At 39.4% G+C, this 16,166-nt stretch overlaps 1 protein-coding gene across 4 annotated transcripts; it reads right to left on the reverse strand.

Moving 5' to 3' along the window:
- Positions 1–1,190: 1,190 nt before the first annotated feature.
- Positions 1,191–14,913, reverse strand: cfap206 (cilia and flagella associated protein 206). 4 transcript variants are annotated; one of them, XM_019346346.2, is made up of 14 exons: positions 14,717–14,890; positions 14,443–14,564; positions 14,278–14,361; positions 12,502–12,592; positions 10,966–11,154; positions 10,361–10,528; positions 9,335–9,549; positions 7,280–7,399; positions 7,062–7,110; positions 6,912–6,980; positions 6,650–6,790; positions 4,059–4,252; positions 3,772–3,915; positions 1,191–1,449 (listed from the first exon to the last, which is right to left on the reverse strand). In XM_019346346.2, exons 1-14 carry the CDS (start codon positions 14,784–14,786, stop codon positions 1,228–1,230), a joined length of 1,878 nt encoding a protein of 625 aa, XP_019201891.1. In that variant the 5' UTR covers positions 14,787–14,890; the 3' UTR covers positions 1,191–1,227. The 4 variants fall into 4 exon arrangements, with proteins under 4 accessions (XP_019201891.1, XP_005475187.1, XP_003456093.2 ...); XM_005475130.4 differs by having other exon boundaries at positions 6,912–7,110; positions 14,443–14,675; positions 14,756–14,913; XM_003456045.5 differs by having other exon boundaries at positions 6,912–7,110; positions 14,756–14,889.
- Positions 14,914–16,166: the final 1,253 nt, after the last annotated feature.

Consider the following 16,166-nt stretch of genomic DNA (forward strand, 5'->3'; position numbering starts at 1 on the left):
AAAGCACACAAAACACAACAGAAATAGGAAAAAAGAAAACAGAAATGGGAAAAACAAAAACAGAAATAGGAAAAAACACAAGGGAAGTGTTTCTGGGGAGACAATAGCCTGACGGACCAGTTTCAGGAACTGCTAGGCGTGTTTTCTCACGATTCATATAATACTGATGGATTTTTAGGCTTATAGTTAGGCTAACACACATACCTCTCATCTTTCTTTCCTCACAAAACCGATAGATCCTCCAGTTCTTTTAAGTGTCTCCCAGCGCAATTCTTAACATATTTTGGTTCCTGCAACTGGTTTGTTGGGTTATTGTCTCCACAGAAACACTTCCCTTGTGCTTTTGGAAATCTGTTTTTTCCTATTTCTGTTTTCTTTTTTCCTATTTCCGTTGTCGTGTTTCCTATTTCCGTTGTGTTTTGAGTGCTTTTGCAGCGTTTTTCTTATTGCTAGTGTTATATTAAGTTGCAGTCCGTTTGGCCTCTCGGGGCCACCATAGTCAGGGGTGCACATAAGTGGTCCGCAGGTGCGCATTCGCTGTCAAAATAAAAGATGCGCACCAGATAAGAAGTTGCAACGCGCGTTTGCGTACATAAGATTTTCTGGAGGAGGACATACATTTGTTTAGAACTCTTAAAGATGTTGAAGAAGCAAGCTCCTTTAAGCAATTACTTTGGTGTTCCTCCACCTCCAAAGAAATGTCAGAAGGAGTCCGAACCGCAAAAGAAGCGCGTATTCTCGGAAAAGTGGTTGCAGGAGGTGAGCTGGCTTCAAGCAAATGATTAACGCACAGAGATGTGATGCAGAATATGCCGTGAATATCCCACTCTAGCAGACAAAAACAGTGCCTTTTATATGTATGCAAACGCGCGTTGCAACTTCTTATCTGGTGCGCATCTTTTATTTTGACAGCGCATGCGCACCTGCGGACCGCTTATGTGCACTCCTGACCATAGTCTAGTCTAGTCTAGTCCAGGAATCATGTTTCAGGGTTCAAAATTTTGGGGTCAAGTGCTGTAAACAATAGCTCTACATGTGGTAGAGCCGCTCCCAGCTCCTTACCTCGCCGGACGCTGCCTGACGGTCAGCCAACACATCCAAACATCCACCCTCCTTGGACTAGCTTCAGCAAACAACAGCAAACAACAGACGGTATAGGCTACATAAAAGAAAAAGGATGAAAACAAAGATTCTTACATCAACTTTTATTTTGTTAACTATTTCTCTTTAATCATCCACAGATCTGGTCAGGTTTGCTTTGACAACATGTGCACCCCTTTGTCCTCTCAGACCTGCTACAAAGGTTTGAGGTTTAGGCACTTGGCTTGCACCATCTCTCTTGCTTTGACAGGCAGCATTCTTAGGAAGCCAGGTCTGAGTGACATTTTCCCGCCTCATGTGACTCAGGTCAGTCTGTACTGAAACGGTAACTCTGGTCTGAAGATTGGCCTAGGGATATGAAGCATGGAAACGAAAGGTCAGTAAATAAAGTCTTGCACTGAGACAAACAAAACAAAACCCAACTCTTGAAACCACTGTAATACAGTACGGTTCAGTTAACTTTATTAGTTATATCTTGCTAGTACCAGGTTAGAGTTTGTCTTTCGTAACTCCTTCAGTCCTTGTAGCATATACTCAACAAGGTGATGGAAACAATCCTTTCAGGATTTGGGCCCAATAGCATCACATAGCTGCTGCACATTCATTGGCTTCCACATGCATGATGAAAATCCCGTTCGAAATCCTGTTCTTAAAAGTACTCTGTTGGACTGCGATGGTGACTGTGAAGCCCATTTCAGTACTAAAATGACAACTCATTGTCATGTTCATAAAATCATTTATGAACATGACTTAATATCATGATTTAAGCTTTGTAACACGATGTGTTAAGCCATCTGAAGGTGGGTACACTGTGGCTATAAAGGGATGGGAAAGGTCAACAATAATACCCAGGCGTTTAAAAAATGCTACTAAGGGACTTCAAAATATGCATAGATAATATCCCTTATGGCATTATACCACTACCACGAGCAACCTTGGCCGCTGATCCAAGATGGGTTTCCAGAACCAGAACCAGAATCTTTACTGTCATTGTGCTTTCGAACAACAAAAATTGTATGCAAACCTGTTCAGTACAAGTGGAAAAAAAGGGGCACTTTTAGGAGAAAGAAGCATATGTGTACAATAAATTTTAAACAAAGAAAAAAAATAGTATGTACAAGACTGTATATCAGAATGAACAAGTGAGAATACGGTTGCCGCACAGTGATTCAGTCCTTAGAATATTGCACAGTTCCTTGGAAATATTGCACAGTTAAGAAGAAAAAATAAAAGAAAATATTGCACCGTTGAAGGTTGTGTTTTTGCAGTGATTTATCTCCCGAGTGTATTTATTAATGCAACAGCCCTGGCGTATGTGCTGTTTCTCAGTCTGTTTGTTATGGCCTTAATTGTCCTGTACTTTAATTGTCCTGTTCATGATGTTTAGGCACAGTAATCACTGCAGGAATTAACATATTCATATTCATTCTTAATAAAAGTAGCAAAGTTACACATCGACACACAAACATACATACAAAGACTTTAAACACTTAAAATACTTACTATAAACTTACTAGAATCAATACCTTTTGAGTAGTTACTGCAAAGACATGATGGAAGCAATCAATGGGCAAATGTAATATCTGCTAAAACCTAATTTTCATGCTGTTGGGGTGCTATGAAGTCTATGAAGTTCTATCATAAAAGTACACAAGAAAATTATATAAGAAAAAAACAATTCACACTATAGCACATAATTGAAAAACTAATCCAAGTACAATAAAAAAAAAAATACGCTTATGAAAGAAAATGTAACTTCTGAGAAAACCAAATGAAATTGTAAAACTGTAAAACATGGAGACAGAAAGAGAGAGCATCAGGACACATCAAACAAAAAGCTATAACTGTGAGCGTCAGATGGCCACCCTGCATATGTGTGTTGGTTTTCGTTCATGATTCTTACCTCCATGCCCTGCTTAGAGCTGTCCAGTTGAATTGCACAGATTTGCCACTTCCAGAAAGGTTCAGCCCATTTACTCCCTTTTTATGGGCCAGAAAGAAGGTAGTCAGAATTGACCATGACTGACAGAGAATTTCAGGCTGTTGGCGACGAAAGAGACTCTCTAGTGTGCCAAGATCCAAGCCTCCTGAGGGTCTTCGTCACCATTGGGTGGGCTCCTGATGGTCTCCATCTCCATTGTCTGCCTCCAATGCCTTTCACAAACGTGAGACTAATCTAACCTCTGGACTCACTGAGTGGGATAAATAATGCCGAGTTTAGGCCGTGATCCGCTGCTTTCTTTATGGCTTTTTCCACCCTGAGTTGTGGCTTTCTTATGGAAAGTGAGTAAACGGGCTGAACCTGTCTGGAAGTGACAAATCTGTGCAATCCACTGGACAGCTCCAGGCAGGGCTGCCTCTCAACTGTTCCAATACTACTATTGGAAACAGTGCTCATATGTTCTGTGCCTTTTGATACTCTGCTACTGCTGACAAGTCTTTTCACATTCATGAATCATTAAAAAACAGTTTACATTGTACATTTTAAATGAATGACAAACATGTCTCTCTGAAAAAGGTTACAAGCAACCCAAGTTTAATATATTACCTAACGCTGTTTGTAGAAAATGTCATACTTTTAAGTAATAATACTGTTAAGTATGACTACAGGTTTCAACACTTAGCATACATCAGACTACAAAGTGAGAAAAATAAATGAACGTGGCTCACCAATTTGAGAGCTTTTCGTCTAAGCTCCCACTCATTCCACTCATATGACTTGACAATGTTTTTCTCCACAGGGTGAATTTCAGTCTGAGTGCCACACTCACATTTTATATCTGGCTTCACCAGTAAACCCTTTCTTGGCTGGATCTGCCAAACCAAAAGTCAAAATCAGTTACTACCAACAGATTGTCCAAACATAAGAAAGTTTTAAAAGCTCCTGTGAATTTCATTAAATGTTTTTGAAGTGTGTGTTGTGGCTATTAGAAAGTTACCCATGAGAGTCTGCTCACCTCAGAGTATGGACTAATACAGGAAAACTGTTGGTGGAGTTTGAGGAGCTGAATGAGTTCAGGGGAGTATTTGGCTTTTTCTGCAACCTCTGCAACAAAGCTGTCTGGACTAAGGGCAAACTTCATGGCAGCTTCTTTGGAGGTAAAAACATAGAGCTTCTCCTTGTGTTTCAGGACTCCGATGTATGGATTACCTGCAAGAGATAAATATTAATTTAATGTTGGTCTACAGACTCACTTTGATCTACTCTATGTTCATTTAATTTGAAGTTAATGACACAAACTTGCCCCTGATGCACCCATCAGAGAAGGAGAGTGAATCTTAGACAAGGTGCTTAGGTATAGAAAAAAGTGCTTGTATGAAGTCTTATGTGATGAAGTGCTTTGAGTGCCCAGTTAACTAACCAATCAATGTGTCTAATTACATAGGTGAGAAGTTTCACTAAGATAAACACTCATATTAGCCTTATCATCAAAGTCTTGTATTGGCTAATAGTCCTAATACTTGGATCAAGGTGGAGCCACGCTCCTTCAACATAAGAGGGAATGATGCTGCATCAAAATAAGCGAATTCAGGTTTTCCAATCACTTTCATGGCAACATGTGCATAAAATCAAGTACCTAAGCATGTAGACTACTTCTACAAACATTGAAAGAATGGGTTGCTCTCAGGAGCTCAGTGAAATCAAGTGATAGGTAGTACTGTGATAGAATAAAACATTTGGGGTTAATAATAAGGTCAGTGAAATAGTTCTGTAGGAGAGACCTGAAGCTTTGGCACTGTACTTAAAACTATTGGTAATCCCCACCATTTATGCTTTCCAATATTGGCATATTGGCAACAATCACAGCCATGCCTGCTTACGTGATGGACAGCTTTACTCAAGTGTCTGCTGCTAATCTTAGTATATCATCTTTATGATTCATTTTAATACTCTGGTTCAAATAATTCAGGGCTGTGAAAGGGACAGTCCAACTGCAAAACAGGTACATGTCCTGTAAATCAATGTCAACCTAATACTGCAGTATTTATTTAGTTAGTTAGTAATAGGTGCAAAAACTTGATGTGCTGACAGGTAGGAGAGCATAAACATGTCGTTAGCATTCAGCCTGGTCTTAATGAGCAACCATGCAAACAGCGCTCCCACAGACTACTAAGAATTATCAACAACTGATATCATGTGTATACTGTTTCTGTGCAATCAAAGCAGTATCATCATATGACCCCTCAACCGAAATGTAGGGAATAAATCACGCAAAATTTATGGGAAACTGCAGGAACTGATGAATAAATAAATAAATACTTGAATAACACGATCTGTAAAATATATTATGTAGATTGTAGGGATTGCATTCTTTTAAAATACAGCAAATTCAAAAAATCTGTTGAAAATAGCTGCAGTACATTTAAGGCCTGTCTGCAAGTTTTACAGACAGGTAAGAGAGTCCAGACTTTCATTAGTATCACACACGTTAGGTGACCATGCAAACAGCTCTCCAACCACCCACAGAAGGCCAATGACTACATTTTAGTGCTTCTTTTTCAGCTGCCACTCATCATTTGCATTACAATAAAACTATCGTCACCTCTTAATAATGAAATAAGAAATCTTGTAGCCTATTTTGACAGGCTTGTGACATATGGTTGGTAGAAACTGGCCAATATGAAGATGCACCTGTTAATTATTTTTGATGTGTGAGTTGCTTTGACAGCTCAAACTGACCAAAGTTGTAGAAGCAACTGCTCTTAAAGTCATAAAATTGTCAAGTAGGATTAATTGTTTCTTACAGTAAGGCTGGCATAACAGCCATTTTTCCTGATCCTAGAAGCTCACCTCGGCCATTAACCTGTCAAAATGAGCTATAAAGATGATGGACGGTAAGGTCTGGGAAAAATGGCCCTTGGATATGCATAGTTCTCAGTAGGTGAATGTTGCTCCATATAATTAGTTTGCAAGTGAATGAATATATGTGTGTCATGAAACGGTGCACGAGACAGGCAGAGTATGATATGTGGCTCCATCCATCCATCTCTAACTGCATGTCTGTGGACTGTTGGAGGAAGCTGGAGTTCCCAGAGAGAACCTATGCAAACACAGGCAGAACATGTCTTGATGCATGCGCAATCATATAGGTAAGGAAATCCCAAAAAGTTGATTCTGTTCATCCGGATGTAGCGTTTTCAGTGGGAGAAATGTTTCGTCACTCATCCAAGTGACTTCTTGGAAACTTGGATACTTCTTGGATTCTTTCCCATATTAACATAATCCTGACTTCACAATCAACAATAAAGTGTTATACTTCATGTCTTGGAAAATGACATGAAGTATCCATGGATGGATGGATGGATTAATGGATTAATGGATGGATGGATTAATGGATGGATGGATGGATGGATGGATGGATGGATGGATGGGATCAGGAAGACAGTATAATTATAGCTATGAAGAGGCTTTGGTCACCACCTTTGTGGCCATTCAGAGAACAACTTCATAATTCCCTGCAACTTCATGTTTTTTTTTAAAGACGCCTTTACCCACACACCTAAATTTGTTGTACCTAAGCTAAAAACCATAACACTGAAATTATACCTGGAAGTAGAAGGCCATCTCTGTTTACAAGTGTGTAGCCACAGAATCCATTATACTGTAGGGGCATTTCCTCAAAATTGACTGTTGTTTCAGGAAAAAGCCATTCCTGTGTCTTCAGGGGAGCTGGATCAATGCAGTTATCTGGAAGACAAAATAAACCACACCCACATTTAAGACTGGCAAAAGCATGGATCTTCATTTCTCTTTTTTGTAACGCTTGTGGAAAATGCAGTTTTGTTTCTGTGGGTAACCAAAGCCATACCTGAAGACTCAAGCATTCTCTGTTCGTCTGTCTTCACCTCTGAGTCCTCCAACAGACTTTCTAGATAAGCTTCAGAGAAAATCTTGGTCTGGGAGGCAGAGAAGGGCTGGAGTCTGAGCATGATTTTATTGAGCATGTTCAGGAACTCACCCTCATCCCGAAGTTCAAACCATAACTTTGACAGCATCTTGAATAATGGCTGAAAAAGAATGAGGAATGACAAAATAAAGGTTCTAGGTACAGACAAATATAAGAATGAAGGAGAAAAAAATCTTTGTACACACTTCCATCTATTCCCTCAGATGAAATATAACAAGACATTAACTGTAACAACTTAAGAACACTTCAAAACAGTCAAAGCAACTTACAAAAACTGTTGCAGCTGGTACTGCTGTTTTTGACTGCACAGTTTCTTTTAGCAGCTTCATCTGTGATGAGACGTCACTCAGCAGGATTTCAACATGCTTAGTACATGAATTTGCATCAGCCTGGAGGTACAGGAAAATATTTCACTAAATGTTTTAATAGAAAAATAAAATTCACCTTAAATAAGATGAAAATAGCCTAAAATACCCAGTGGATGTCTGTGGTCCAGCTTTGAAGTGGTTTTCCTTTTGTCTTTCAGGCTTTCAGGTTTTATAAGTGTACTTAAAATGTACAGGCTTCTTTTTCTATTATGCAGGCATCTTGCTTTAATCGATACACACTTCACATTAGTGCGTGTGTCATCAATGATAGTGGAAAAATTTATTTACACTCTTAAATGCTGCTGACTGCAAGCATAGTGAACAATGTTGCAAATATTGTTATCTTATATGTCTTATATGACAGACTCTTCAAGCTGTACTCCCCACCCCTACTGTACTGTACAATTTTGTATTGCAAGTTGTTGATCATAGATGTTTTTCTAATATTTTGACGTGCTGAATTTCTGATATTCATGGGCAACAGTACTCTGCAAAAGTCTTGTGTAACTCCTTATTTGTTTCAATGTTGCTTCCAGGCAGGCAGTCTTTCTTCGAACTTTTAAAGTCATATTGAGTAATAGTCCTCCAGGCTTTCTGAAAGTCAAAGTTTTTCTTTGGATATTGGCTGCTTTTGCACTCTCTTGTCTAGTTCTTGTACCTGCCCGTTTTCAGACTAATGTTTTAATTGTTTGTTAAGCTACTTAACAATGACCTACAAATCATTAAAGCATGAAAAAGGGTATTTTGGAACGTTCACCGTGTCCTGAAGAAAATTAAGAAAAACGGCAAGTGGAGGACAGACTAGGTAGTGGCAGGCCAGTCTACAGAAAATAAACATGATCTAAATGTTAGGTCCTTAAGAAATCAAGGGAAAAAATTCCAGTAAAAACACTGACACAAGCTCTTCATTTGATTGATCTACTGTTCACTATCAGAAATGCTAGCTGTAAAAAAGCTAATTTTAAGGAAGGGAAACAGGGAGAAAAGGCTGAGGTGTGCCAAATTACACAAGAACTGAGCTGAAAATCAGTGGCCACAAGTCTTATGGAGTGATGAATCTGAATTTTAACTTTTTGGTTTAAGTCATTGTCTATTTATATGGAGAGAGAGGTACAACAGTGAGTGTCTACAGCCACTTGTAAAACACATTGAGACTGTGTCATGGTTTGGGGCTGCATTTCAGCCAGCGGTGTTGAACAGCTTGCCAAAAGTGATGGACTGTATGCAGGAACATGCCATCAAAATTTGATCTACCACAAAAGTACCTAATATGCTGAAGAAAGCTGTTGCCAATGCAGTGAGAGCATAACTGAATAGAAAAATGCACAATGGGACATGATCAATCTGGCAGTTTGGATCACTTTTGAAGCCATTTGTGATCATTGTGACAAAGAAAAGAACAAGGCAGTCAACATTCAAAAAAGATTTTTTGACTGTCCTTCGAGAAGCCCGGAGAAATATCCCCGAAGACTAAAGAAATTACAAGACAGCTTGTCTGACAGAGTTTCAGCTGTGTTGAAGAACAAAGATGGCCATGCCAAATAATAACTTTAAATTTGGAACGTACGCACTGGATGCTTTTTGTAGCGATTTCACTATGAGAGATCATACGAATGACATTCGGTGACTTCAAGCGACTATGGGTGAACCTCTGCAGTCTCAATTTTCAGGCTAGTCACCCAGTGGTCAGCTTCATGATGATCATGTGGTGAGCAAATAGCTTTCAGTATGTACACAGCTTAATACACTGTCTTAATATACTGTAGTACACATGTTTCAGTCAATTACTGCAACCATTTCTTTTTCCTAGCTCAAGACTTTTGCAAAGCACTAAAAGTTGGTACTACTGTTATTATTAAATGACTGATATCACTGTTATAACAGGTGTAGTCTCCATGAAAATACCGCATTTTTACCAATTTTTTTTTTAAAGTTACAAAATTACTGCCACCTTACCAGTAACAGTTTTAGGAAAACTTCATGCTGTCTGCCATTATACAAAGCCTGTTTGAGGAGAATAATGGGAACATCAGAATGTCCCAACTGAACATCAGAGCTTGTTAGCTTCTCCAGCACAGCAGTGTACTTGAACACCAAAGTCTGTGTCACACACAGCTCATTTGCTATGCTTTTACTGGTGACTGGAAGAGCCTCTTGAAGAACTGCAGGCACTGCAGAGAGAACACAAAATGTATAAATATCACTGTTATATGCTGAATTTATCACAAGACAGAATTTTGTCACAAGGCAGTGGTTTAGTGTGATTTGCAGACTTTCTGTTATGTGTTAAATATTTTTGTGAAATTTGTGTTTTATTTAATTTTTGTTTAATTTTTTGTGATTTAGATCTGTGTGTTTTGTTAATCTATATACATTCTGCTGGACTTTATCATGCCCCGAATTAAGATCGAGTAGCACCCCTTTTCAAAAGAGTGTTGTGTAGACACAGTTTCAGGTCATCTCCAGAGTCGGCATATCGAAAGAGATACTGACTGACCAGGGCACTTCATTCATGTCTCGGACACTTAAGTTACCAACCTGATTAAAGAAAACTGCAAGAAAGATCCAAGCCCAACCAAGAAAAAAAAAGCGTACGTTCTAAACCTCAGGGTAAAGCTACACTCACTGGGGAGATTGTCACAGGTTTAGAGAGTGGATGTTGCTGCGTTTTGCAGATGTGTTCTCCCCTCTGCCCAGTCATACAACACTCACAGACCACCATTATGGAGCAAGATCTATAGTGTTACGGGCTTGAAATGAAAACAGCTGGACTTTTTGGTTCATGAAGACATTTCATTTTTGGTGAAATGTCGGCCAATTTTGTTGGTCAGCCAACAAAATTTTTTAAAAGTATTTTAACTGCATGCAACTGCTTATAATTTCAAATACCAAAGAGACAGTCACTGAGCTAAATCTATAGTAGAGGTCTTCTAACAATCAATCTCGAGCTGGCAAAGTAAAAAATAAGCATAAAAACTGTACTTAGTTCATGAATGTCAACCTCCTCTTCACCCCTCTTGTTGGCTTTGTTGAAGAGTCGGATCCCAGTAACAATCATGGTGAGTTCATTGAGCTGCTGCTCCTGGTCTCTCTTTAAGGCCACTCGAAAGTTTCCCAGTTCAGCCTGAGGGAAGACGCTCTGCAGGACAGCTATGGCAAGGGCAGAAGAGAAGTCAAACGTTAGACATACTGCATGTATAATCATTATTACCACCACCAGCATCATTCACTGCATGGCTAATTGTTACACTATATTATGTAAAATTGTTCATTCATTTTGTGAATAGAAGAGATTCCACTCAGAAAACTGCTGACAATTTGCTCCCTTTCAGAACCTGATCTTTCTAACTGGAAGTCTGATGTTACATAATATGAACCGACTTGTGGTTCATCAGAAATGTTTTGAATTTCATAGTCAGCTCACAAGACATATGTTGGAGAATCACTGAGAATAGTAGAAAATTGCTGTCTGGATGATGTGGGGTTAGAATTAGTAGTGCAGCCTTTGGTGTAACGTGGCATTACATTTTCAATATGCAGACATGACATCATGACATTAGTTGGAACAATGAAAAGTAGTATGAGACCTGTAGCCTCTTCCATAGTGTTGGTATCTGTAGGCGAACCCATAGCAGAGCGCAGCAGGATATAAGTGGTGATTTTATGGTAAAGGCCATCTAATTCCTCCCTTGATTTCACCCTGCTGTCAGTGATCTCTCTGCACAGTGGACTCAGCTTGGACTCTTCTGACTGGTGGATATCCTCAAGAAACTCACCTACACAGACACACAAGGTCATCACCAAAAGTCATTGTGGCAAGGTTTTGCAGTCTGAAGTCTGTATGTGACTCAAATAGAGCACTGCAATAGCACAAACATGACTAAATAAACCCACATCTGACAGCTTCAGATAGTCAGCTGACCAACACATGTTTTAACTAGTCTGGAAATTTATCATTTAAGATTGGGGTTTATGACCTCTAGTGCCTCTGTGAACAAGTTCAACATGGCTACGCTGAACTGCAGTTTAACATACCCAGGCTTTCTATGCATTAGACAGCTCATCTAAACATAAAACCCAAGTTGGAGATAATGAGAAATACAACAGTGGTTATCAATTTATTGGACTCGTTGGTTGACACAAAAATTAACCAACTTAGCATAGCCTACTTTAAACTGTAAAGAACAAAAAATATATAATGGCAAAAAGCAACATTTTTGCTACAAATAGGACAAGACTGCAACAATGCGATGATTTTATTGATTGTAGCACTAGGTATGCCATTTATCTGTTACAAAGCAGCTGCACATGAAGACATGGAAAGCATTACATCCTCCCCCTGCATACCTACTGAAAACCTACTGCTGAAAAAGGCATCGTTCTCTACCCTGAAAAATAGAGTTGAAAAGCAGATAAAAGTAGCCCCCAGATAAAAGGAGTGAAGGATCTCAGGGTGAGGGGGAAGTGGGAGATTGATAGATGGATTGGGGCTGCGGCTGCAGCAATGTGGATGCTTTATTGGTCTGTAAACGCAAAGCTGTTGATTTACCCGTCAATCTACATTCTCATCCTCAACTACAGTTACGAGCTCTGGGTAGGGACTAAAAGAATGAGATTGCAGATACAAGCGACAAGAATAAGCTTTCTTCAAAGGGTGGCTGGCCTCTCCCTTAGAAACAGGAGTTAAGTCATTTGAGAGGGCCTCAGAGTAGAGTTACTAATCCTCCACAACAAAACTAGCCAGCTGAGGTGGGTCAGGTATCTGGCTAGGATGCCTCCTCGGTGAGGTGTTCCAGGCATGTCCCACCAGGAGGAGACCATGGGTAGACCAATGATACGCTGAAAAGATTATGTCACCTGGATAAGCTTGAACAAGTAGCTGGTGAGAGTTAGGGCTGAGCTTCTCTGCTTAGACTGCTGCCTCTGCAAACCGAACTCAGATAAGATGAAACTAGATGGATGCTAATAATTGGTCATTGGCATTTGTAGATGTCACTCTAGAAACTAGACAGATGTTGTATAGCAAAATAAACCTAAAAAAAAATGAACAACCTCTAGCAAGCTTAACATGCATTACATACATGTATTGGTGCCACATAAAATCAGAATGAGCTTATACTTACATTTCGTGGTATAATTCATGTCAAAGTACACCTGCATTTTGATAGTGTCAAGGGATGGGCTGCACTTTTCTGTGAGTTTATCCAGACACAGCTGGAAGACATGTTGCAGAGGGAGACATTTTCACTGCTAAGCAGATGACACACAACTTTATCTATCCATGAAGCCAGATAACACACACCAATTAGTTAAACTGCAGGAATGTCTTAAAGACATAAAGACCCGGATGACCTCTAACTTTCTGCTTCTTAATTCAGATCAAATTGAGGTTATTGTACTCGGCACTGAAAATCTTAGAAATATGGTATCTAACCAGATTCTTACTCTGGATGGCATTACCTTGGCCTCCAGTAACACTGTGAGGAACCTTGGAGTCATTTTTGACCAGGATTTGTCCTTTAATGCACATATTAAACAAATATGTAGGACAGCTTTCTTCCATTTGCGCAATATCTCTAAAATTAGAAATATCCTGTCTCAGAGTGACGTTGAAAAACTAGTTGATGGATTTATTACTTCTAGGCTGGGCTACTGTAAGTCATTATTATCTAAAAACTTGCTGAAAAGCCTTCAGTTAATCCAAAATGCTGCAGCAAGAGTACTGACAGGGACTAGGAAGAGAGAGCATATTTATCCTATATTGGCTTCACTTCATTGGCTCCCTGTTAAATCCAAAATTGAATTCGAAATCCTGCTCCTCACATACAAGGTCATAAATAATTAGGCCCCATCTTATCTTAAGGACCTGATAGTACCATATCACCCCATTAGAGCACTTCGCTCTCACTGCAGGCTTACTTGTTGTTCCTAGAGTATTTAAAAGTAGAATGGGAGGGAGAGCCTTCAGTTTTCAAGGACCTCTTCTATGGAACCAGCTTCAAGTTTGGATACGGGAAGAATATAGTTAGGGCTGGATCAAGTGACCCTGAATCCTCCCTTAGTTATGCTGCAATAGGTGTAGGCTCGTGATGCATTGAGTATTTCTTCTTCAGTCACCTTTCTCACTCTCTATGTGTTAATAGACCTCTCTGCATTGAATCATACTTGTCTTAATCTCTAGCTCTCTTCCACAGCACGTCTTCAATCCTGTCTTCCTTCTCTCACCCCAACCGGTCACAACAGATGGCCGCCCCCTCCCTGAGCCTGGTTCTGCTGGAGGTTTCTTCCTGTTAAAGGGAATTTTTCCTTCCTGCTGTCGCCAAAGTGCTTGCTCATAGGGGGTCTTATGATTGTTGGGTTTTTTCTCTGTATGTGTTATTGTAGGGGCTACCTTACAATATAAAGCATCTTGAGGCGACTGTTGTTGTGATTTGGTGCAGTATGAATAAAAATAAATTGAACTGAATAGATTACCATCATTGCTTGTGTTAGTCTTACACCAAAAGCTTTCGAAGAAGGGGTGAAGTCAGATTCAGCAGTAACAAGTCTAATATATCTTAATAAAAATTTGCTTTACTGTCATTATTGAGTAAGAATAATAGTCATAAAGAGAAATCAAAAACAAGGAAAAAACAGAAACTACAGAAGTAAATGAAATAGCCACAAAAAAACAGGATCTAAAACATCAGGACTCAGAAGAGGAGAGCGCAGCTGCCACTCCCTGTTTGAAGTTGCCTCCTGTTAAAAGGAAACGTCTAACTCTTGGCCTTTCTCCCATAACCCTCACTAAATGGGGAAGAAATGCCTAATTTTGAAACAGAACAGAACTTCGACTCAAACATACACAATGATTTTCAGAACCACTAAAACCAATTAGAAAAAGAAATAAAGCAGCTCACCTCTTCGAGTTTTTGAACATCATCTTTAGTAAGGGTCCTGTCAACATTAAAGCCATTTCTTGGGTCCAGCACCACAGCAGTCACCTGTGGATGTTTGAAAACATCATGAACGTGTACAGCAGCAGCGTTAGCTCAACGACTAAGTGCTTACTTTGCTTTACCGACCATAAAAGCTGCCAGCGTGTCCGACACCGCGTCTCCCCTCAGCCTGCACTCGTGCACAATGTGCCCGATTACGGTTTTAAGCAGGCTTTCCGCACCAGCCTGAGCCATTTCTACCGGCGGACCTATGGCGGATTGTTGATAAGCAGTTGCCATAAGTAACGGTGCAAATTTGCTAAGATTCATTTCAGGTATCCACTAGAGTGCGCTACAGTTTGCTCTTCATCCTTTAAGTTCTGGGGGAAAAATACAAACAAAAAATTAAAAGCATACACACCAGAGCCAACAAGACTCGAATAACGGAATGAGCTTTTACCGTGACTCGTGTTTAGATGTTTTGGCGGCATTCAGGGTCTTTATCGCTTCAGGACACGTGGAGAGGGTGACACATGGGAGATGACCAATTAAGACTGCAGAGAAGCGGCATCGCAAGAGTCCATGCTGGTGGGCGGAGGGGGGGCCACATTTCTGTATCCATTCATATCTAATGGCATTAATGCTTCAAGATTACCAAATATATATATACAAAATTATATTTGAAGAGCCTTCCAAGTTTTTAAACATCTTTCCCATCTTTAAGGACATACCCTTAATACCCTCAATTGAAGAACAGACTTCAGTACATAGATGAAATCTCAAGTATCAGCGTTAACCTCCTAGGACCTGTCATCCACATATATGGACATCACATTTTGTGTTGTCTAGACCAAAATACTTTTAACTTTTAAAGTTATTAAGCCATAATCATCAAAATTGTAACAAAATAAGGCTTGAAATGTCTTGCTTTGGATGTGATGAGTCTATATCATATATTAGTTTCAACTTTTAAGCTGAGTTACTGAAATAAACTTTTGCACGATATTCAAATTTTCCAAGTTTCACCCGTAAGTCTTCATCCATCCTGATAGTTTTGACTGTGTACTTTAGTTGATTATTGTCATCATTAGGCCTGTCTTTACTGGATGCTGTGTATGTTTATAGGCACTGGTAATGCTACCATTAACAGATCAGTCTTGCTAGCTTGGAAGTTGTAGTGGGTTGAGCTAACACCCATTCCACCTGTTTATATTTGGTTTACTTGAAGGTCTTCTTTTACCTTTCATTATCAGACAACACAGGAACACACCGGTTTCATTTAGGCAAATATGAAAAAGCAGATCCATTTCCGTTTTAGCCTAAACATTCAGAGAAGTCTACAACTGAAACAAAGTCAGCACAGCAGGATGATGATTACAATATTTATTTATAAAAAATAAAAATAAAAAAAAATAAAATGACATGGTTCAGGAAAAACACTGCTGGACTCGGCCCAGCCTTTTAAGTACAATTAGGAGAAGAACCACACAATCCATTAGAGACTGTTCACTTCAAACTTGCCACAAACGGCAGCTCCTGCTGTCACAGTTCAGTAATTTCCACATAAGAGCAAAGCTCTAGGCCACATGACGAACCCTGTGCTTTTAGACAGTCACTTAAAAATACAAAACTCATGCAAAGTACACACACAAGTCCAAAACAACACACACACACATGGAATTCAAACTCATGCAACTGAATTTCATGCACAGAATAATAAATAATAAAAATCTTTAAGTGTTGACCAAGTCTAATAGCATGGGTTGCCACTGGGGTTTGTTTTTTTTTTGTTGTTGTTGTTGTTTTTGTTTGTTTTCAGAATTAATAGGAATTGAGCAGTTTGGCATCACTGGAACAGCGTCCACAAAAAG

Source organism: Oreochromis niloticus, linkage group LG15 (assembly GCF_001858045.2).
Source record: "Oreochromis niloticus isolate F11D_XX linkage group LG15, O_niloticus_UMD_NMBU, whole genome shotgun sequence".
Classification (NCBI taxonomy): domain Eukaryota; kingdom Metazoa; phylum Chordata; class Actinopteri; order Cichliformes; family Cichlidae; genus Oreochromis; species Oreochromis niloticus.